The following is a 23,687-nucleotide window of genomic DNA, read 5'->3' as shown; positions in this document are numbered from 1 at the left end:
AGAAAATACCTTAGTTAAGCTAGTGGAATAATTGGCATGGGAAGAAAGTTTTCAGATAGAAGTTTGTGTTGGCCCAAATGTGTTTTAGAAAACAATTTATTTTAAAATGTTATGATTTTGTTGGATTTCAGGTTCACAGACCAACGACACTAAAAGACAATTTCTTCTAGAACGGTTACTGGATGCAGTTAAACAGGTGAGAAATCCAGCACACATTTCTGCAGTGGCTAGCAGGGACTGTCTGCTTTCTCTTTAACAGAGAAGAAAAAGAAGAAAAGGAAACAAAGAAGAAACTGTGTCTTTCACATAGTACAATTGAGTTTTTGTCTGCTAGCAATCAACTACTGTGCAGTATTTATTTAAAATTCTTGTCCTGGACAGGTTATATTTATAATATATCTATTTTAAATATATGTAATATTATAGAATATATATTAGGAATATGCATTCTTGTAATTGATATGGCCGAACTAAATTGCAGTGTACCGCAAAGTCTAACTTAGTTAACATTTTAGAGTAGCAGCATCTTTTCTTTGCATTAGATTTTTAGTGAATGGTTAAAATACATGTAAAGATGTGATTTATAGATGCTTGTCTGTGTCAATGTGAAGTTCAGCAAGTAGAATTTCATAGACTGGAGTCAATTTGGGAGGCAAAAGAATGTCTCATAAGTAAGCCAGTGAAATGTTTTATAAGGAGTGGTTCTGTAATGGTAGCATGAGCTGGGTAGGAGAAGTGTTTGGTTTTCTGGGATCACATTTAAAACTCAAAAGTAGTAATTTCCACTCAGTTTTCAATTTACTCCAGGACATGCAGGTGAGTTGCTCTGGTTAGCAAGGATATATTTGAACTGCAAGACCAGCCCATCATGCTCTAGAGCACTTTTTGGATGCAGGCTGTATTTGCAATGCTCTATTTTGTGCTGCATCCTTTTTTGATGTGACTTTGCTTCATATATAGAAGTAGTTCGGAAAACTGAAATTGTTTAGTGTAACAAAAAGTTACTAAAATTTCTTAAAATCTGTTTATTGCAGTGTCAAATACGATTTGGAGGAAGAAAGGAAATTGCTTCAGACTCTGATAGCAGGTAAAATAGTCTTAGATTAACGTTAATTTATTATTTGAATAAATAATTTAAAATTTGTGTCATAATGACATAAAACATATAGCACAAAATATTTGACATGCTCAAAAAATTATGTTTCATGAAAGGTAGATGATCTGAAGCTAAAATAACATGATTAACAGCCCCTCTAGCAGGTGAGGGTGATTTCTCAAATCGATTGCCAGTTCTTCTGAATGTAACTTGTGCCTCAGCTTTCAATCATTATGAGACTGTGAGTATAAGTAGATGATACTGCTTGCAAATGAGAACTACTTAGAAGGGATATTTCACTGCTTATAAGGTAATGGTTCACTTTACATTTCCTATTCAGTGATCTGGAATAAAGTTGATGTATAGAAACATAGTTGATTTTTACTATGATTTTTTCATATTTCCTTTTACATGAGTTCATTAAAAATTCTTTTGCAGAGTGACATGTTTGTGTGCTCAGTTTGAAGCTGTGTTCCAGCATGGCCTGAAGAGGAGCCGGGGATTAGCACTCACAGCAGCAGCAATCAAACAGGCAGCAGGTTTCTCCAGCAAAACTGAAACGGGTAAGCTGCTAATTGTAACTATCCTGGTTTAAATAGTTTATATATTCAGTCAAGTGATAGAATTTCTAATAGAAGTTTCAAGCACTGCACCAAACTGCAGATTGTTGGTAGGATACTTTACACTTTTCACTTTACAGCAGTGAAAATGACTGTTGCTTCTTAGTCTAGTTTAACTTGCATTCCAAGTTTCTCTAGAAATGTTGCTGTTAGGAAATCTGCACTTCCTACTGTTGCATCATGTATAGTGGCAAATTTACTTTGAATTCTGGCAGGGATCAAAGTTGTGTAATTGTGCAGTTAAATTTTTAAAACAACGTTTTCATTCTTGACCTTGTCTTACTCAGTTCTTTAAATGTCATATTCTATATAGGTCAGTTATGTTTAACTTCTAATTATTGATGTAATTTTAGGAAGAAAAATTACATTGCTTGTATTAGTTGGCTTTGTTTTATTACTTTCTCCACTTTCAAAGAAAAGATTCTGTTATTTTCCTCTTAACCATGATGTTTATTCTTTTTTAAATTGGAGCTATATGAAGATACTGATCAGTTTTTATCAATATTTGGGAAAAGTGCACAGAAAGTATTTTAGTGGAAAGAGATACTGTTACTGTTTAAATGCAGCACTTCTGTTTTCTAAAGCAACACGAATTTGTTATTTGCATGTCTGCAAATTCTGGAGCTACCTGTTCTTTGAACCTGCCTTCCAACATTCCACATCAGTAACACAGAGTTCTAAGAAATCTTTTCCCTTCCATTTTATGTTTCCAGTTGAACATATGAACCTATGGATAAAATACTAGCTTAAATGTGCTTTTAACTGTGGATTCTTTGTAAAAGTGTCAGATAGAATCATTTAATTCATGTGGCTTTTTCAATGAAGTGCAGAGTTCTAAGTGCTTGAATAGCCCAAGTTCTATAGGAATAAATAACCTATTTAATTGGTGTGTTGCATGAAGAGGGTAAATGATTCACCTTTGTTCAAAGTTATATTGTTACCTGTTTGTTTTATAAATTTACATGTAAATGTATTCAGGCATGAACTTAGTGGTTTTCTTGGTGGGGTGGTTGTCATTATTATTAATGATTAAATTCCAGAGCCAGTGTTCTGGTATTATGTGAAAGAAGTGCTGAACAGACACGAGCTGCAGCGCTTCTACTCTCTGAAGGCCATCACTACAGACATTGGCAGAGGCCGGGCTTGGCTGCGCTGTGCTTTGAATGAACATTCCCTTGAAAGATATGTTCATATGCTGCTGGCAGATAAGAATCGCCTCAGGTACTGTATCTGATACCTTTGTAATGCAGGAAGTGTACTGACAAATGAAGCACAAGCAACAAACCAAAAGCCACAGGTGTAGTAGTACCCTATATTAATTGCTATGCAGCTCAAGTCTCTTAACATAATTTTTAAAAATTTTTGTCAGCCATTGAGGTAGTGACCTGTGCCTGTATCAAGATGTGACCTCTTCCTTAAATCCGTTCCCTGTTCTTTCAACAGTTTTCCTCACTGCAACCTGGACACCATGCTTTATGGTGCCTCTCTCATTCCACTAAAATAGTACACAATTGCAGCTGTGTCTGGTCAATTTATCAGTGGTAATTGCCTGTTGCCTTTTGGAGATCCTGTAATTGCAAGCTCCAGCAGTGCAGCAGTGGGGAGCTGTGGCTGCAGATCACTGGGAAGTGGTTTGGTAGCAGTTTGTGAACCTTTTGTTACAGTTACTGAGAATAATTTACTACACATTGTGAAATCCTAAACTACTTTGGAAGTGCAAAATGCGTTTAAGTTCATAAACTGAGTCCTGCCTTTTTCTCATATGTCTTCAAGTCCCATTCTTTATGAAAACTTGAGGTGTTTTTTTTTTATCAGTAACTGTTGAGATTGCTTAGACCACTTGAGCAAGTCGAGTGGATTCAGCAGAAAGGCATTTTATTCATTTGCATTGATTAATGGATCTAGTGGATAGGATTATTGCATGAATCAAATTCATTAGTACCTCCTTTTCATTTCTAGCTTGTTCCTGTCATCTGTAGCTTTCTTGCAAAACAGATTTTGAAGAAATCAAATAAAAACAAATGAAATAAAGATAAAGGTCTGAAAACTATTAGGAAATTAGTGAATTGCTGTGTTACTAATTATTCACATGCTTGTAGCAATACTTGCACAGTATCAGGATTATCAGTACACTGCATTGTAATGCTATTTCTAAAAAGGTTTATTCCAAAATTTTTTAGACATAAGTGTTTCCTGAATTCCAATGGGATTTACAGAGTCAGTTTGCATCCTCAATGATATGTTTCGGAAAGTTTTAAATGAATCTGTCTGAGTTGTTTAATATATAGATAATATATTTTCTTGTTTTTTCTTGTTTAATTTACTGAATGCTGATAGTAAAGATACAGCATTCTTCTACTAGAAACAACCAGGGTTAGAACAACTAAATTTATGGGTTCACAGTGAAAAAATGTGGGGTTTTTTGCATCCAAATTCATAGTTTACCCTAACTATTTAGAGTAATTGGTATGGGTTTGGATATTGAAACAGGTCACAAAATCATAGAATATTAGGATTTGGGTTAGAAAGGACCCTAAAGATGGTGTAATCCAACCCTCCTGCCATGGGCAGGGACCCCTTCCACCAGAGCAGGTTGCTCAAGATAAAGGGAGCCTTTCTGTTTGTGTTCACGTCTTCTAAGCTTATACAAAACGTGCATAGCAATAGGTATAGAGAGATGTTGTGACTGCTAATGCAGTGTGAACCCCCCAGGCCCTGAGTGACTTTTTTTCCATCTTAAAATGTGTAGAGCTAAAACTAAAGAAAAAAATACTCTTCAGGATGTCTTTTTAGAACCATCTGAACAGTTCTCAATTTCAGAACTACAGGGAGTTACTGTGACATAAAATTTAATCATTTGGGGTGCTCCTACTTATTCTTCAGAGTTTTCTTGTCTTTCAGAAGTGAAGTATATGTTACTGTAGGACTGCATGTCCTTTTTTATTTCCTTTAAATTACAGTGTCTTCTATGAAGACTGGTCTTTTATGATGGATGAAGAACGTTCCAGTATGATCCCTACGATGGCAGCTGGTAAGACTTTCTTTTCAGTATTACTGTTCTTGGAAAACTGCATTTTGGGATGTTATATCTGTTTCTGGTTGTGAGGAGTTTTTCTAATACACTCTGCTTATGTGGAGAATGTGTATCAGAGGCACAGCCAAGGTGAACAGTCAAGATATTATGCCAATTTATGCTATGATTTGATGGATTGTTCAAGTCCTGGACCTGGACTTCCTACAATGCAAAAATCTTCCATATAAAATTTTTAACTCTTCAGCAGTCAAGGCTAACTTAAAACCAGTGCAATTTAGAGCAAGCAAAGTGGGTTATTCCTGACCAGAAAAAGGTAATGATGGAATTTTATCGCAAGATCCAAATTACATGTGAATACAGGTAAGGTGAGTAAGAAATGATAACAAATAATTTACTTTTCTAGAGTTCAGCCACAGAAGTGATGTATTATTAACTTTTATACCCCTTTTCTCAAATACACAGTCACATGCTTCATTCTGCAAGACAAGGTTCACAGATTTTCTAATGGAATATAGGAACCAACAAATACTAAAGTTGCAATGAAATGGCTTTAAATAAAAGGTTATAAATAAATGAACTCACAGTACTTTTTGATTATTTAATGTGCAGCTGAACAGCCATCAAGAAGAATTCAGAGCTGATTGCATCAGCTTGAATATAATCTGGAAAGGAATTAATGGTACATGAAAGAATAAGACTTCATGCATTAGGAGCTGGGGGAAATTCTTGGGAAAAATGTTTTCCATGTCATAGTTTTGTTAATCATTAGCTTTATGTTCATAACTTCCGTGTGAAGTATATGGTGCATTTCTGGTGTCTCTTTCCCCTTTCTTTTACCTGAAGGTCTGAACTCCATTCTTTTTGCTATCAACATTGATAATAAGGATTTAAATGGACAGAGCAAAGGCACACCCACTGTGTCAGATTTGTTAAAGGAATCCACACAAAATGTAACTTCCTTGTTGAAAGAGTCCACTCAGGGTGTCAGCAGCCTCCTGCGGGAGATCACTGCCTCATCTGCAGTCTCGATTCTCATAAAACCTGACCAGGATTCTGACCCACTGCCTGTTCTGCCGAGGAACGTAAATGCTGGTAAGCTTTTATGAATGTTAGTGCTGATCAAAAACTTAGAAAATTCAAGTGTGTTTAAATACCTTTTAAATTTACTTTTAATGCATTATTATAGAGCAGAAGTCTTAAAAAATAAGTGCACTACACATATGAACCAGTTGAGTGTGTAATTAAAAGGCATGAAATTGGAAATATTGGGTGTGACTACTGCATGGTAACTGTGTATTTCAGCATTTCTGTATCACTGTGAGAGGGAGACTAAACTGTTCTATTGGTAGTGTTCTGCTTGTGACCTGAATTTCAATTTTTTATTTATAAAATTACGCTTTGAAGTTTGTGATACAATGATTTTTCATTTTTAAATGTTGTCTTTTGGCACCTTGCCAGTCAGACATACAGCGATGTGTATCTTTTGTTATATATCAGGTACAAATCTTAGCTTGTAATCTGCTTCAGGCAGTGACTGTTTAGTCTGAATTCCTATGCAAAGCAGATAATTGCCAAAATGAAAATTTACTCATACACTCTTTACCTTTAGAGGTCTTAGTGTTACAACCAGCTTGTATGATGTTAGTTACTAATAAAGACCCAAAGTCTTAATCTCTTGTAATTTGAAATCAGTCAAGCAAAATGTTATTTTCATTATATATTTTTTGTTCCAAAATTAACAAAGTAATATTTTATCATCTTTGTTTGTGGAAGTTGAGTTGTTTTGCTTTGTAAAAGTACAAAACTGCAGGAAGATTTATGTGCTTTTCAATTAAGAAACAAGGTTTGAGTTTAGGCAATAAATTGTTTTGGTTATGATAAAAAAGCACAAACCCCACATGAGAATCTGGTAGGAATAGCAGTTGAGATAAAATCTGTTTTTTATTGGCATTTAAAATAGACTTTGTCTTAAAACACACTTTTTAGAGCAAACTTGTGGTACAGCTTTTGTTGTGTAGCACTTAAATGAGATTAAAATCATAGGTGATACTCGACTTGGGATAATTCTGTTGGTATAGAATAACCTTGCAAGATGAAAGAAGGTAGCAATTGACCATATGGTGCATATGGCTCCACAACATGATGTACCTGATGGGTACAGCATACAAGTGTATACAGAATGTGAAAGATACAACTTCCAATGAAATGTCACTTTAAAAAAATTGAGTTTGTTCAAATGCAATCATATGTAGAATGTTAGAGCAAGTCAGATGTTTCCATTAAAGTCTGTGTTCTTTGTTGGAATTCTATTTGCAACCAGAATGGGTTTTAACATCCGTTTAAAAGTATGTTAGTGTGTTTTGTGGATATATAACAGCTGGACTTGAATTAGACAAAGCAATTTGGTCCCAGTGTGAGGTGCCTTGGTGAGTACATTTCTGATGTTTCTTGGAGTGCTTCAGCTTTGCATTTAGCTTCACATGCCCATCAGATTCAGTAGAATAGGTAATTCAGAGAATAGGTAATAGTGTAAAAATAAGTGCTGTCACTGAACACATCTGGTGTAATCAGAAAGAATTTCAGTGTAGTTCTAGACCAAGAGCTATTTAGCTGAAAACTGACCGTTCAATTTTTATAGACAAAACTATTTTGATTGCAGGTATTTGATTTTGTTTGTGTTGTTTGTTCTTTTCAGTTTTTCCTCTGAAAGTGCTTTCATGTTTTCTCTGTTTTGCAGACCTGTTCTACATTACGCATTAGGTATAGTCCATTGGAGAAAGTGTCAGGAAGGCTAACTTTTTATTTTAAATTTAATTTCATGGGTTTGTAGAACTTTTTTTCCAGTTTCAATTGAATCATGTGCATCTCCAAAATATCTTCTAAAATCTGAATTATGTAAGGTATAGAAAATAAAGCTGGTAATTAGAGATTTAAAAGCTTGTGTATGGAAAGATAACAAATGTCATGTAGATCGAAGGGGTGTTTTCTTGACTAGAGTAATTTAGTACATGAATTCTTTCAAGAAAAATAAAAAAGGTTTCATTTATTATTTATCTTTTCTAAACTGTGTAAAACTTTGTATTGCTACTAGATTTGAAACACAAAAAAGATCGAAAAAAGAAGAAGAGAGTGACGAATATTATCTCATTTGATGAAGAGGAAGATGAGCAAAACTTGGGGGATAGCACAAAGACTCTGATTACAGGAGAAAGTTCAGAGGAGAGTGTAGACAGATCTTCAGTTCTTGCATTGTCCTCATCTGAAAGCACTCTCGGAAAAAATCTGAATGGGAGTGAGGGTAGCCATTCGTGGAAGAACAATTCAGTATTTATGAATGGAGAGTATGAATACCAGAAACTGGATGTGAAGAGCATTGATGATGAAGATGCAGATGAGGATGAGCTGTATGGAAAATCATTAGGAAACAAAAGCACAGAAGGTGGAACTGAAGCTTCTGAAAAGTAAGTATTGGTGCAGGAGATAGTGGTAAACTTTCCATGCATCCCTTCCACCTCTCCCTTTCCTTTATGGGTACTGGAAAATTGATGTGTTGAACTGAACTCTAGATTCTCTCTCATTATTCTTTATTCCCTCTCCATATTCCTCCTCTCCCACCTTTTTTCCCCTCTTTTTTTTCCTTCTTCTTTTTTTCCTTTTTACTGTTTAAGCAATATGGGCCACTGCAGTGATGATATTTTGCTTCTAAGTTTCCCTGAAATCCCAAATTTTGAGATTTAAGACTTCTTGTTTTCCTTGAAGTTCTCAGTTGTTAAAACTTTGGTGTGATACAGCCAGGCTATAATTCTGGCCTGTTTGATATTTCCTTGTTCTTAGTATGATAATGATTCTATTTTGGCTTCACAATAAAAATGTGTGTTTTAAATGGAATAATCTTGTTACATCAGGGTGTAGAATGGTTCAACAAGGCAGAACAGAACTGAGAGAGAATAATTTTAGATACTAATATGCTTTCTTTATTTCTGACAGAAAGTCATTTAGAAAAAAAGGCAAGCACTGCTTGTCTCATCTGCTTTTGGAATGTCTGGTCTTTAATGAATTAATGTATGGCTGACCAAGAAATTGGCAGGCAGATGGAAATAAACATTTTTCTTGCAGTGGTATCTCTGGAAGAAATATAAGCATTATGAACAGTAATACCAGCTATATAAATAGATTGGTTTGTTTGTTTGTTTGTTTGTTCCAAATAGGCCTCATGAAATAGTCACATGCAATTCCCAGCTATGCAGTTGGAGTCCTCTGCAGGTCCTGAATGATGACTCAGATGTTCTATTTCCTGTCAGTGCTGTTGGCTCTTACTCCCAAACAGGTGGGCATTTCAATTCACAGAATTCCAGCAACCTTTATTCTAACACAGGACAATGGTAAGAAATAACAGGGTTGTACAGACACAGGAGATACTGCACAAATGGGATAAAAAGTTCAAATTTTTTCTTGTTCTGAATCAGAGTTCTTCATTTGAGTAGTTGCTTAGTTAAGGGGGAGTTACCAATGTCAAAATAAATGAGAGTTTCATTGGGATTAAGCTGTTGTCTTGTGTTTAATGGAAGTTTAGGATAGTTGTATGAAAATATGTATATCCATTTTCTAGATACCACTAAGCTGCAAGAAGCTCCAAGTGTGTTTGAGAAGTTGGATTCAAATTAATCTTGACAGATTGGAGAGCAGCTGGAAGCAGTTCAATAGAAACTGTTAACTGTTGAAATACAGGATAAGGAATGATTGACTAAGAAATACTTGCTTAGAAAAGGATATTGGGATCATAGAGTGGTTTGGGTTGGAAGGGATCTTCAGAGATCATTTTTTCTAAGACTAGCTTTCTGAGCTGTGACCACGAGTTGCCAGCTCACATCTTATTTTTCACATGCCAGCATAGTTTTCTGCAGGTTACAAGCTGATAGTGAATTAACAGAGCTGTGGACAAATGAGAGTGTCATTTGTAAATGTAAGCTCCATTGGCTCTGCTGTAGCCTCAGCTGCAGTGTTGTATGCAGTGAGGGGCACTTCAAGAATGATGTGGACCATTTGAAGCAAGCAATAAAAATGGGTGAAGGGATGAAAAAGAAAATCTGGTGCTTTTACAGTATCCATATTAGTACCAAAAACAGACAAAAAAATTCCACTAGCCCTCCCCTTCACCCTGTTGATGTTTTTCTAGCTGTTCATAAAGCAGCATGAAAATTTTGGGTATACTCATTTGGGTTAATTTCACTGGACTTTGGGTATGCTCATTTCAGTAACCATTTAAAAACTTCTCAGTGATATGGAAATAATATTTTAATTGTAGAGTATTTAATATTTTTTGCGTACACATATGTGTCCAAGAGTTTAAATGGATTGAAGGCCTGTGAAAAAGTGTAATTCAGAATTCAGTTGTGTAAGTTCACTGAAAAAATTGTGAATCATAAAATAATGCTGCACTGCCCTCTGCTGTATTTAAAAATATGTACCTCATAAGAAATGCCAGTGGCTCAAAAAAAAAAAAAAAAAAAAAAAAAAAAAAAAGAAAAGAAAGAAAAGGACATTTTAAATTTTTTTCTTGTGCTGCCATATTATGAAGGAATTGATTTAGAAAACGTTGAGTAATTTGTGGCATTGTGGTCTCTGTAAAACAGAAACTGTTGGGGAACATCCACAGGTTGAAATCTGGAATGTAAGAACACATTCCTGTTTATGGTGGATGGTGTGTGGAATTAAAACTCACAGTTGCTGTCAGTAGATGTCATGAGGCATCAGGAGCATGAGTTGGGGGTTTTGATCTGAAATCAAAAATCAGGAGTGCAAGCCAAGACTGAGTTCTGGAGGCAGATGACCAAAGAGGACATCTGTATATATTTGTATGCATCTTAGCCATAGCTGTCCCAGGGGCTTACTCTTTCTAAGAAGACACCAAAGCCCCTTGTTTTGTGTTGCTTCCTCTCAGAACTGTTTTGAATGCAATGCTCAGCCTACTAGAGGTGATCAACAGGCCCATCCAGATCACTTCTGGGCATGGGACAGATATTTTCAGTCCTCCTTCTGTCCATCTTTGTGGTCTGTTATGTAAGTCAGAGTGACAGAGCATTGGGCTGGTGAAAGGAGTCAGTTGATGAGTGCCAGGAAAGCCCCCCAGAGCCTGTTGTCTGCCCTCCTGGTCTCACCTCTGAACAGGAGGAGCTGCTGGAGTGGGCAGGGAGGGCTGCACTAAGTGCCCATTGCATAACCCAAGTGCCAGCCAGTCAGAGACAGGGATACAAAGGGATCCAGGCACCCTCTCCTCAGCCACACTGACTATTTGCTGAGATTGAAAGCTGCCTTAGGCACTTGTTTGCTTGACTCTGGGAGTTGCACTTCTGCTGGATGAATGATGTCAGAAGGAACATGCATTAGCTTATTCTGAGGGCAGTCCAGCCCACTGTCTGGCATGCTCATTATTATCCTGGTATTTTTGTTAAAACATGCTTAATGAGCTTTTATAAAATACATACTTTAACCCAATATTTTGGTTTATGGGTCTTAATACCAATAAATAACACACACACACATACATATGTTTATTTGAAAGATCATAATCTATAGTGTTGTATGTTAATATGTATTTTCAGTATTAATCTGTTGGAGTGCTCCAGGGATGTGTCAGGGCATATCATATCTCCATGTAACTAGAAATGAGAAAGCCTCTGTCAAAGTGCAGTTGCTTGGAACAAAAATGGAGTATGTATTTTAGGATCTGAGCTTCAGTAAACTCTACAGCTTCAAAAATAAATTTTCTCCTCCATAGACTTTCTGACATAAATCTATTTCCCATTAATTTATTTTCTAAAAATTTCTGCTGTTTAAATATGTTCTATTTAGGATTGTCTTATAGTAACATTGTAGCCCTTGCATAGTGAGATGCAGAACACATCAATAAAATATGATTTTTGTTTGTTTCCACCTGAGCTTCCTTAATGACAGGCTCAGTGATGTGGATGTTTTGCTGCCGACAGTTGTGGATCTGTGGACAGATGCGCATTATTCATGCTTTTTAAACAATATCTCATCTGTCGGATTCCTGATGCTTGGTACAGAGACGTAAGGAGCCAGAGAAAAGCCATGGTGCTCTCTTGGGAATACAGAAAGCGCTGGTGTCTTTGAAAGGTTTCGTGCTGGGGACTAACCACAATTCCTTCTCCTGCAAGTCACAACCAGATTTGTAGTGAGCATGAAGTGTCATGAGGCACTTCAGCTCCGGGGGTTTACGCAAGTAACTTCAGGAAGAAGTCTCTTCATAGCTTTGCAACTCTGTGCATATCAAATATAATTTAGGAATTGTGCAATACTAATTTCTTTATGATGGCTGTGTTCCTAAGAGACTTGACAATCCTGCTGGCATTCAGGGTCAATTTGCAGAAGCCAACTTTGGAAACAGAATTAAAAGTGTTTAAAAGCTTTAGCAAGTTGAGTGATTCTGTTTAATAATATAACTACCTAACTTCTGGATTTATGTTCTTGTTTTATTTTTTGAGTAGTGCAACCCAAAGGAAGCTAATGCTTGTGCATTTTACTTTAGATAACTTGGAGAATGGAGAGGGGCATGAACATGCTGTTCATCCGGTAGAACTGGTTCCAAGGAGAGCTGATCTTCCTTACAGGTATGTGCTAAATATGTTTGTCCTAAAAGAAAAAACCTTCACCCTTAAGTTGCTAACTTAATGTTCCCTAATGTATCTAGTACTGGAAAACTACTTATCAGGGTACTTCTGGATATGTTAGGAAAGACATGCAAAAATCCTACAATTGCCTTTTTGCATAGTTTCATACACTGAACTTTTCCTCATTATCTTGAAAAAGTCACTTAGTCGTGTCACATAACAGACTTGGCCTCTTGGTTTTGAAAATAGGTTTTATGTTGGTTTTTATGTTATTTTTTTAGAATATTCTCCATATAATATTTTTAATTCGGAATTTTTGTGTGTTTGCTTAAATCAGTCTCCCAGGAGATACATTAAAAGATTGCTCAAAATATTTTAATTAAATATGGGTGAATAGGATAACAATTGTAGTTTCTGGAATGTTTTTTTCTTAAGTTTTGAATTCAGGATTTTGTTTTCGTATATTGATTATAGTGTGCTTTTATGACTAGAGTGGAAGTCAGTCCTCCAGCTCAAGTGAATACTTTAACCAGTATGTTGCCTTCAGCCACTGTGCCAGAATCCATGACAATTAGTAAGTACTTCCTTGATGTATCTGGATTGATGGAAATAACTTTGAAAGTCCTGTAACTCCTATTTTTCTTTTGATAAAATCTGCTTAGAGAGTCATAGAGCACTTAATTTCTGATGTTCTGGTCATGTTAGTAATAACTGCCCTAAAATGATGTTTGTATTGGCAGGTTATGCTTCATTGCAGCTCATATATCCTTAAATTAAATGTGGCTTCAGTAGTTAAATGAAAAATAGTGATTTGATTAACATCTTTAAATTTCTACAAATTCTGAAAACACTGATGGTCGTTTCTGATGTAGTCTTGCTTATTTTGCCTGTTTTCCTTAATGGCTAGTTAGAAACAGACAGACAAACCCCACTCTTTCTGTGATTTTGATATGAAAATCTGCTCCAAAAGTAAATATGGGCTTTCATATACAAAAACTTGAGTTAAGATTAAGCAGGAGGACAGTCATGTTTCAGTGGTATTAAGAGCAGAGCTGGACAGGATAAAATAGTCTTTGCTGCAGAGATAGATTAATAGAAGCACAGGCAGTTTGTTTATCACATACTTGATACTTTCTTTGCATGCTCTTGTAGAACAAAGACTTAGTTCTTAAACTGAGTGTCTAAGCTTGTAAGCCAGTATGTGTTTATGTTCCTCACTGTACAGATTGTTCTGTAAAACTGAACTGGCTTTGTTCCTAAAGCTCTTGGGTGTGTGTTTGTTTCTTCTTATAAATTTCAATATGTACAAGTTTTAAATTATGACATTTGGGAAGTTAGAAGTGATGCAGCCAAGATTCTTTTCTGCAGTTGATTCATGCAATCATCAAAATGAATGAAATCTTAAAATATTCTAATCTCATTTTCTAAAGCTATATTCAAATGCTGTATCAACCTGTGTTAAAGGAGATAAAACAAGCATTTTCCCTGGGCAGTGTTTCAGGCTCTGGCACTGATGTGCTGACTGAGCTTTACAAAGCTGAAAAATCCTTTCTTGCAAAGTATGTCATGAAGTGGCAAACTAGGGAGTTCTAGGAGCCATAACTGAAGTGTGGAAAGGACTTACTGTTATTTGCTACAGTGACCCTTTGGTCACCAGATAGTCTCTGCTGATGTTATTCCTACAACAGCCTTTTGTTCTTATTTATTTCTCAGGGAATTGCACAGGGAAGTTTTCTGGTGCCCCTGCACTCTATTAATTCTGCTCTTTGTAGGGGAGTCAGGTACCAGCAGGGGCCGCAGTTGGTCTCCTTCAGTTGCTCAGTTATTTCCCAGTGTAGGTTAAGACAGCCATAAAATAGAAAGAAAATCTCAATACTTAGCAATTTGTAAATGAAATGAAAACACAGGATCAACAGAAGCATGCACACTATCATTAGTTTCCTAGTTCAGAGAAGGCTTTGGTGAAAGGAAGGGTGGGAAGCATGTGAAACCCACCTATAATGTCAGTAGAACACCTAGTAAATAATCATAATTATAATTAAAATTCAGCTGACTATACATTTATCGAATTAGTGAATACCTTTATAATAGATGATCCTGGGTATGTTGAATGAAAATGCCTTTTTCAAGTTTGTTGTTATTGGTTGTAGATTTTCTACAGGAGAGGAATTCAATGCTATGACAAAGTCAGACACTGAAGCTCTTTCTCTCTTGCAATTAGCAGAAGAATTATTAAATGCTGAGGCTTATAGCTTGGTTGCATAGCAACTGATTCTAACACATCAGGCAAGAAAAATGGAATGCAGTAGTGCAGTGAGAAAAGCTGCGAGGTCTCCAGTGACTGGATTTTTGTGTTTCTTATTACTGAAGACAAAGCCTGAAATGGATTTTTAAAAATTTATATTATTTTCTTGCTTTTGTTCCAACTTATTAGTATAGTACTAAACTTCTCTTACTTCTTTTGATATGCAGGCTATAAAGTCATGAGAAGCTGTAATTTAAAATTTCTGCCATTTAAAATTATTTTCCTGAATTATGTCCCATGCATTTGTAAGGTATAGGTTAACTTAGCAGCAGATACATCTCAGAAAATACTAATACCACTCAAGAGAAATCCACAGAACTTTGCTGTTAATGTCAGGCATAATTTGAAAACTGTCCCTGCTTTTCAGATTGTTTTGTCATAACCAAGTTTATAAAGAATTAAGCTGGTCAGAAGTTTTCTATTTATGCATCTACTCTACTATGTAATTTTCAGTTTTTGAGGAAGTTGTCTTTATCTTATTATACTTGAATCACAAACAACACTGTTTCAAGAGTTGCTATTGGAAGAGAAGATTGTATTTTCAGCATTTTTTTTCACCAAAATAATCTGTCCTACTAGCACAAGTCTCCCCATTTTGTTTTTTGCAGTAGAAAAAAAAATAAGTTCCAAAACATTCATTTTAGAAGAATGCTACTTGTGTTTCTTCTTTACAAGGTTCTTTTATTATAGTACTATTTTTAGGAAATAATTGGTAATTTAGTTTTTTCACTATCATTTTCTTCAGTTTTTAAAATTGGGCTTAACCACAAAGGTTAGAAAGGTTGTAACATTGTACATCATTCCATATTTTTTCTTACATTCTTGAGAAAACCCCAAGCTTTTCATGATCACTAAAGAACTTTACTGAATAATCAAACCTCTATGTTATATTCTTAGCCTGGCTGTGTAAGTGAACACGGTGTATGTTTTTGTATTTGCTGTGTCCTCTAAATAGCTGCTGACCTGTAGCAGAACCTGCTGTTCTGTAACCCAGTTGCCACAGGTTACTAAATTCTTGTGTCTTGTTTGAAAGCACAGCTGTGAGAGGAGGGTCTTTGTATTTCATCAGGGAGAGGAAAGCTGCAGTTTACTTTATATACTTGGTTCTCACCAGGGCTCTTCTATACAGTAGAAGGCCAACACAATTTATTTCCTACTAAAATTTACCCTGTGAGTAGTGACATGACAAGATAATATTTACAAGATTTTTAAGCACTAAATTAAGCCTTTAAAGGCAGTATTCATGTAGGCAGCTTAGGGAGCATCAAACCCTTTATGTCTTTAAAGGTCAGACTTCTGATTTAAGATGTAACTAGTCTGCTGGAAGTCTTATTTGTCTCTGAAAATATCTGTGTAAATTTTCACTCACAAAAAAAAAAAATATTCCTGTAAACTGCTCCCAGCCCACCCTGATATTCTATCTGCAGGATTGCAGAGGAGGCTGCATGACCTTGTGTACTCTGAGGGATGATTTCACTTACAGCTCATTCTTCACAACAGGTGATTGCAAATCATACTTCTCCAATCTTTGGCTAAATAGCAGAAGAGTTGTGAAACTTATGACTTTTCTGGAGGTTGTTGGAAATTGGCAGGTGTTTCTCAAAGCATTATATATTCCATGCTCTGTGACCCTATGAAAGCTTTCTAGAAGCTAGATTTTGCATGAAGTATAGTATGGAATTAAAAATTTTTTTTAGAGCATATAGCCACTTCATGAATATTAGGCACCACAGATTAATAACAGCAATTAAAGAATATTGTTAGTGCTTGAAAAAGTGAGGTTTAATATGAAAAAATTAGTACATTCCTTAATTTTTATATTAGCTTTTTTTTTTTCCTGATGAAGAATGGTTTGGAATTACTGGTTTTACATGGGAATTTTTTTTTCAAGGAGTTGTTGCAAAACTATTTCTTAGGAAAAACTTCACTAGTTATCATCTTATCTCTGTCTTTATGGAACTCAGGTTATCACTTCACTATTAGATATATTGGTGTTGAATGTTGATCCTTAACAACAGTAACATATTGTCTTTCATTAATATTACTTTACAGAACTTAAATGTCATCAAGCACAAAACAGCTCAGAAGTAGGACATAAGGTCTAACATGAAACACTTTTCCAAAGTAGGAATACTTGGCCATATTCCCACTGTTTTATTAAAAAATTAAAAAATAATAAAAAAAAATTATAGGAATGGGGGAGAAAGACTGAGGCTGCACAGTCCAGAAGTCAGAAAATGCCAAATTTATGGTTGCTGCTACAACCCTGACATTTTTTTTTTAAAATTTATTCCCTTTTCTAACCCACACAATGTATGAGACATAAGTCTGCTGGAAAAATTAGGTTATGATCATATGCTCATCTTGGAGGAAAGTGTAAGAGACAGACAAAAGCTCATGAACTGGGGGTGTTCTGGCAGGTTTGAAGGGAACCTGCTGTAGTGTATGATTCTGGATTTCCTTTACGTTCTGCTGACTGCTCTGACATAGTACTGAAATTTTTCAGGAAGCGTAAGTGAAAGTAAGAAATTACAGTTTTTGAAAATTTTAAATATTATACCTGAATTAAATAGGATGGTTTCCTTTTAGTTCTACTCAGTTCCTTGTTTCAAAAGATCATGAAATTAAGGCTTCTGATTTTTTTATTTGGTAAATTTTTACTCATTTAATTACACTAATAATGTTTTACTCTTTTGTATTTACTATGGATAGAGAGGTTAAAGAAGTGTTGATGATAAACTGTATAGTTCTTGGGTTTGTTTTGAGTAATTTATAGAAAATATTACTCCATAATACTCATCACTTCAAGAAGATACAGCAGAGCTATAGCCATGGAGCAATCTTGCTGCTCAGGTAGGCATGGGCTGGACCAACCTTCTTGGAATTCCAGTTTCTTAGCCCAAACTGGTGGTCTCTGTTGATGCTTTTGTCCACACCTCCACTGGTACCTGTAATTGAGCTAAATTGGCAAGAAATACTGAGTATAAAACGTGTTTGCATTTGTGATCCTAAATTAAGCATTGATTTTTGCCTTATATGTGATAATGAAATTAGGAGTTTCTGCTTTGTTGTGTCTCTGTAGTATTGTCATTTCCATGACTCTCAGAAAAATGAGGCAAATGGAAATAAGTAAGCAATTTAAAGTCATCTGTTTCAAGAGGCTTTTTTTCTTCCTCTTTTGTGCAAACTATGGTCTTTAGCAGAATCTTGCTTTTGTGCTCTGCTTGTGTGGGAGAGGGGAGTGAGAAAAGATGGGATTTCAGGTCTCAACTCATGCAGAAGATTCTGGATGGAATAAGGGAAAGAAGATTAAGTTATTATGCAAGTTAAGGTTACAATTTGAATAGGCTGGTAAAATTGAAATAATGAAGACAATTTATAATAGCTTAGCTGTATAAATGTTAATAAATCAGTAGACATTAAAACACCGAGTACACACACAGGCAGTTGCTGCAGAGTGGGCACCCCGTGCCAAGTGCAGAGCCGTGTCTGAGCAGCAACAGCTTTAATTTATTCAGAGTTAGAGACATAACAGCAACGACTTGTTGATCGTGCACTATCATATTTTAATGGCACACTTAAAGTATTTAAAATGCCATCGGCTTGATGCGTCCTTGAGGAGGATTCTGAATTCAACATTTTAGTTCAAGAGCTTTATTTTGTTATGGAGTGTTACTGTACAGAAAAGTTACCATGGATCCTTTTGCCTGTGTTATTTATTTGTATGATGCTCTAACACTTCCTGGATTATTCAGTTTTCCTCATCCATAGAGCAATTGTTTATTTCACAAATAGGCTGATGGATTGTGGTCCCTTGTGCTAGTATTTAATACCCAGAAATTTCACTATTTCAGTTTTTCTATGAGATTTGGATTTTTTTTTCCAAGGTTGCATAAAATATGCTAAGTTACTGTAGAAAACTAATTATTCTTTCTGTGCTGAATTAATAAAGTGCAAACTTCTTCTAATGACCTACTGAAATGTTTCTTTTTAATGTCATTTAGCTCTTAAGGTGTAATATAGGTATTATGGAATGGGCAGAAAAAATATCATCTGCTTTCTCCCTGGCCAAAGGTGCAGGAATGTTTTGGAAAAAAATCTAGCATGAAGAAATTTGGGTTGGCTAATTTCAAATGATAGGAGAGCCCTGCTGAACCCTGCAGTCCTGCAAGGATGGCTTTTATCTGCAGATTACCAAGGCTAGACTGGAATCATGATGTCTGCAGCACTGACTGATACGTTTGATTAACATAATAAAATCTTTTACATTTTGTCTACTACTAGAGTTTGTTAGACTCCATCTGGCCCATAGGACAATGTTAAGTTTTTGTTGAATGGGAAAAAAACTTCTGTAAATATAGAAAATATTAAGAAAGGTATAGGTAATTCTGTGAACTAAATGTAAAGGGGAAAGAAGTTGTCCAGTGACTTTGCTTCCTTGAAGAAATCAAGTAATACCAGTTCTGTTAGTATGTTTTCAGTAAAAGCACACAAAATTTACTGGCATCTGCATTGGATACTTGCAGAAGAGAGTTGGCTGATTTATTATATCTAAACATTTCAGTTAAGTGTTGGGAGAGATGGTTTAATATAATTGTGTCCTTGCAGCACTCATAAAATTATTGATTAGCATGTGTGAAATTGTTAATGAAATTTTTAAAGCTGACACTTTTCTGTATGGTATTTGTCTGCTCTGATATCATGTTAAACCCAACCCAAAGGAAATCTTTAAAAATTCTAAAATTCTGTCAGGTGTTTTTTTTTCTTAATTTTTATTCTTGATTTAATGATGGAAAGCATTTTTAAGGTATTTCTAAAAAAATAGAAAGGATTTTATAGGAAATTACAAGGTTCAGAAAGCTCATCATCTTTAGGGCTGAACTTGAGAAGAAATGCCATGAGGAAGTAATGACATGATCTCTATTCCCTGTAGCAGTTATTTCCTGTGTCAGGATTTACAGGCAGAAGAAGCAATTTGGAGAAGCTGAACAAGTAACAGTGTATCTCATTAATATGCATGTGGTGAAAAGGTGCATTCTGCCCTGCATCTGTGGTGAAAACAAAACAGCTGCAAGCACAGGCACACTTGTAAACATTGGCATTAAAGCCAGATGCAGATTAATTTGATTTGATCAATACTTCTGATGCAGTTTTAAATAACAATGCTTTTGAAAGATTGCTCAAATTAGTGATGAGATTAAGAGCATTTTTATGTGCTTTGCTGAATAGCAAATGATGTTGGCATCATCTTAAGTGTGCTGCCTGCGTACATGACTTCTAGATCTGAAATGAGCAAAATGTACACAGACATTAATCCTTTTTGTTCCTTCTTCTTAGATGAACTTCGTCAAGCTATCGTGGCCATGATGAATAGAAAGGATGAACTGGAAGAGCAGAATAGGTAGTTTGCTTTTTTTTATCAAGAGGGACTATAACTTTAAAAAAAAAATTTGTTCTTGAATACAAGCTATCCATGCTGTAAAGCTATACATAGTATTTATGTAGCCTTTTTTATGTATATATTATTTTTTCTGTGAAAGGTTAACTTAATAATTCACTATTTGAATGTTGATACTGAAGAATAGTGTTTTGAGAGCCGCTTTTTGCTTTTAGTTTGAATTAGGAAATTCTTAGTATCTTGGGAGCTTTGCAGTTGTAGTTTCTTCAAAGCCAAACCTTACAGCCAGAAGATTCTGAAGCTCTCTTAAGATAGCTTTCCAAATAAGCAAAAATTTTAAATATTCAAAACATTTCTGGTTTTGCCCTTCTGGTGAAGAAGTGATGTAGGATGGCTGACAATGTAATGCTGAAAGTGACTTTCATTTCTGACTGTCGTTATGTTCACTTGGGGCAAAGTGATGATGCTAATATAGAAATGATTAGTTGCATATATAAAATGCTATCAAACATACTTTGTATTTTTTTAGTTTATTGAAACACATAGTTAGATGAATGAAAATGCAAATGTATTCAATGCTTTAGCAGGGCTATTTTGGTAATTCATATTTTCCTATAGGTATTTTGTTTTTTTTAATGCTGAGCCTACCAACAGATCCTATTTTCCTTCCTCCTATTCTTCCCACTCCCATAATGGCAAGTTATTGCCTCATTCAGCTTTGTGGGCTTTTTTGGCAGAAAGGACCAGGATGCTTTGGATTTTACCATTATGTATTGTGCTGACCTTTGCTATCTCATCAAGGGTTTTTTATACAGAGGTCTGTGGCAGTGCACTTGGCAGAGACAAGAGCCCTGCCTGTCTTGCTATAAATATATTGCTTATAGATTATTCCCAAGATGTATGGGCTTACACTAAAGTATTGAAAACAGCTTACAAGCTATTTTAAAAAACTAATTCTTTCTGCATACTGGTACAGTAGATCCCATAATAGGTTGTGCTATGGACTTGTTGGCAAGATAGTAATACAAATTAATATTAAGCATTTGCAACTGCTTTTTCCTTGTAGCTTTTCATATCTTCATATATCTTCATATCTTAACATAATCAAATCAGGTGAATTTATTAAATTGAATAATGAAATTTTAGGGTGGCATCAGTGGTATCATTCAGGCAACCTCCTCTGTGATTCTTTGAGTATACTCTAATTATCAGGTAGTGTGTGCAGTGTTCTAAAGAGAGGCTGTTGCCTTCCTGCAGATCCCTGCGAAATCTGCTTGATGCAGAGATGGAGCATTCTGCAGCACTGAGGCAGGAGATGGAGAACTGCAGAAGGAAGGTGGCAGAGCAGGAAGAGCGACATGCCACAAAAGTCCAAGCCTTGGCACGGTAAGAAGTGCTGAAAATGTCTCAAAAAGTAACTGCAGGGGAACAAGGGAAATCATTTCCAAGTAGCTAAGTTTGCAGAACAGAAGTGATTTAGGACTAAAAATCTGATTGTAAGCAATAGCTGTTACTAAACAATATCAGCAAGCAAGTACCAAGTTCTGAAAGTGGTGCAGCTGTTTTTCCCACAGCTCCAGGAAGGCCAGCTGGAACAGGTTTCTCAGGACCATTTCCAGTCAGGTTTTGAATATCTGCACAGATGGAGACTCCCCAGCCCCTTTGGGCAGCTCTGTTAGCAGTGACTTGTTGGCAATGCTGTTCCTAGTGGACTCCAGGCTGCTCTTGGCTTGCTTTGCCATGGAGGATGTTGAAGGCTCGTGCTCAGCTGCCTGTCCCCCAGGGCTCCCAGATCTTCCTCTACAGAGCTGTTTTCCAGCTGGAAGGGTTATCTGGGTGTCCTGAGCTATTTCTCCCCAAATGCAGGACTCTGCATTTACCCTTGTTGAACTTCACAGACATTTTCTGAGTCCAGCTCTCCAGCCTGTCCCTCTGGATGGCAGCACAGCCGCACAGTGTCCCTGTTCCTGTTTTGTGCTGTCTGTGACCTTGCTGAGGGTGTGCTCTGGCCCAGCATCCAGGTGATGTTAAAGTGTTAAACAGCATTGGCCCCAGTATTGAGTTGCCTCCAGCTTGACTTTGTGCTACAGTGAAATTGAAAGAATTTTAACCCACTCCTTGTCTAAATGGGATTCAGCTTAAGAAAGACTTCTGAAGGTAAATGCTGCTATAGTAGTGTGATTTGCTTCTTAGAGTGCAAAATAAGCTCTAGAGTAACCATGATGTGTAAGATCTTGGGGGTGATTCATGTGTTTAGTAAACAACAAATAATCCAAGAGTTAAATAATCTGCCTTACCCAGAGAGAGGTGTTTCTTTTCTGCATGCACAGGCACAGTGTGTTTAGTGTCAATCACAAACCACAGCTGAGATTCCTTTAAGCTTTTTATTGCCTATTTGAAAATGATAAATATAAACCTTTCTTAAAAATAAAAATATTTATGACCCTACTTATTCTGCTTTTGATGACACATCAAACCAGACTACTTGCTTTGAGGGAGGGAGAGATATGAATAAGTGGGTTTGACATTCATGTGCTGTAAGGCAACAGAGACAATGCAAAGACTTCATCATTTAATATTCATGTTTCAGGTTATAGGAGTTGTATATTCATATTTCTTTGACTCACTTCCCCCACAGTTTTAGAATTTGCAGTGACATATGGGTGAATCAGATATTTGTCATGCACGTACCTCTTTAAAGAATAGATAAGGAGCTTTTATAACCAGACCTGAAAAGATGCTCACTTAGACTAACAAGGTATTTTTAAACAAGTCTATGTAATTCCTTTATTGCTGTATGGATGTGTTGTGTTCATTGCTCTTCTGAAAGTCGGCTTGCCTTGTCATGTGATAAAAACAGTGTTGAGAGCTGCTGAGGCATGATAAATTCATGTGTCATCAGTTACTTTGGACTTGGGAGGCATTTCTTTAATGATTCACTGCAATTCATTTTCTAACATCCTAACACAAGAAACTTCGTGTGTAGTCTCTTTGTAACATAGGCTTTTCTTCTAAAATTTTTGTTGGTTCACTTTGTATGCTGTAGGTGATGCTGCTGCAATAATAAGAGTAGTAAATTTTTAAAATAAATAGTGTTTTAAACCAAGAAGTTGAGCAAGCTGAATAATCTAAAGAATTTGAAGTAACAAAATTTCGGAATTGCTTTGTGAGTGCTGCATAATACACTAGGTGAGTAAGAGGAAACTAAGTTTCAGCTATTTTGAAGTAGTGAAATCTCAGTTTCCCTTGAAAACAATAGATCACATGACCAGAGTAGAAAACTTTCCTCGCTTGTAATGTTCTGAATATTTTAAGACAAGGGAAATAATTCACTAACAATCTGACTGTTGTGATTTGATGAATGAATATTTTTCAGATTATGAAAGCTGATATTTATGTGTGTCCCCAAAGCTCTTTTGAAGAATTTGACATAAATAGCTTCCTGAAGGCTTTGAGAACACAAATTTCAGTGACACATCAGTCAGTGCTGAAATGATGGCTTCTGGAAATCTGCAATTATTCAGCTGTTCTCCTGGACTCTCCCAAGAGTCCCTGGCCTTACTGAAAAAATGGTAGTTTGCTGAAACACATTTTCCCAAGTTT

General features: G+C 35.9%; 1 protein-coding gene across 7 annotated transcripts in view; it reads left to right on the top strand.

The window, feature by feature from the left end:
• SNX29 (sorting nexin 29) overlaps positions 1 to 23,687 on the top strand; it is a 102,009-nt gene that overhangs the window by 5,504 nt on the left and 72,818 nt on the right. For 6 of the 7 annotated variants that reach the window (XR_015277190.1, XM_086853707.1, XM_086853711.1 and 3 more), the window contains exons 2-13: positions 132 to 196; positions 1,035 to 1,087; positions 1,535 to 1,659; positions 2,757 to 2,937; positions 4,677 to 4,747; positions 5,594 to 5,842; positions 7,842 to 8,211; positions 8,959 to 9,077; positions 12,300 to 12,381; positions 12,873 to 12,955; positions 20,024 to 20,087; positions 21,342 to 21,470. Coding sequence is in view for 6 of the 7 variants with exons in the window: in XM_086853707.1 (XP_086709833.1) it covers positions 132 to 196; positions 1,035 to 1,087; positions 1,535 to 1,659; positions 2,757 to 2,937; positions 4,677 to 4,747; positions 5,594 to 5,842; positions 7,842 to 8,211; positions 8,959 to 9,077; positions 12,300 to 12,381; positions 12,873 to 12,955; positions 20,024 to 20,087; positions 21,342 to 21,470 (1,591 nt within the window). In the remaining variant the exon portion in view is untranslated. Of the gene's footprint in view, positions 1 to 131; positions 197 to 1,034; positions 1,088 to 1,534; positions 1,660 to 2,756; positions 2,938 to 3,301; positions 3,345 to 4,617; positions 4,748 to 5,593; positions 5,843 to 7,841; positions 8,212 to 8,958; positions 9,078 to 12,299; positions 12,382 to 12,872; positions 12,956 to 20,023; positions 20,088 to 21,341; positions 21,471 to 23,687 lie in introns of those variants that run through there. The other variant, XM_086853712.1, reaches the window with a different exon arrangement.

This window comes from Cyanistes caeruleus, chromosome 17 (genome assembly GCF_971803275.1).
Source record: "Cyanistes caeruleus chromosome 17, bCyaCae1.hap1.1, whole genome shotgun sequence".
In the NCBI taxonomy this organism is placed as follows: Eukaryota; Metazoa; Chordata; class Aves; order Passeriformes; family Paridae; genus Cyanistes; species Cyanistes caeruleus.
The sequence above is the reverse complement of the archived record's forward strand: the minus strand, read 5'-3'. Positions and strand labels throughout refer to the sequence as shown.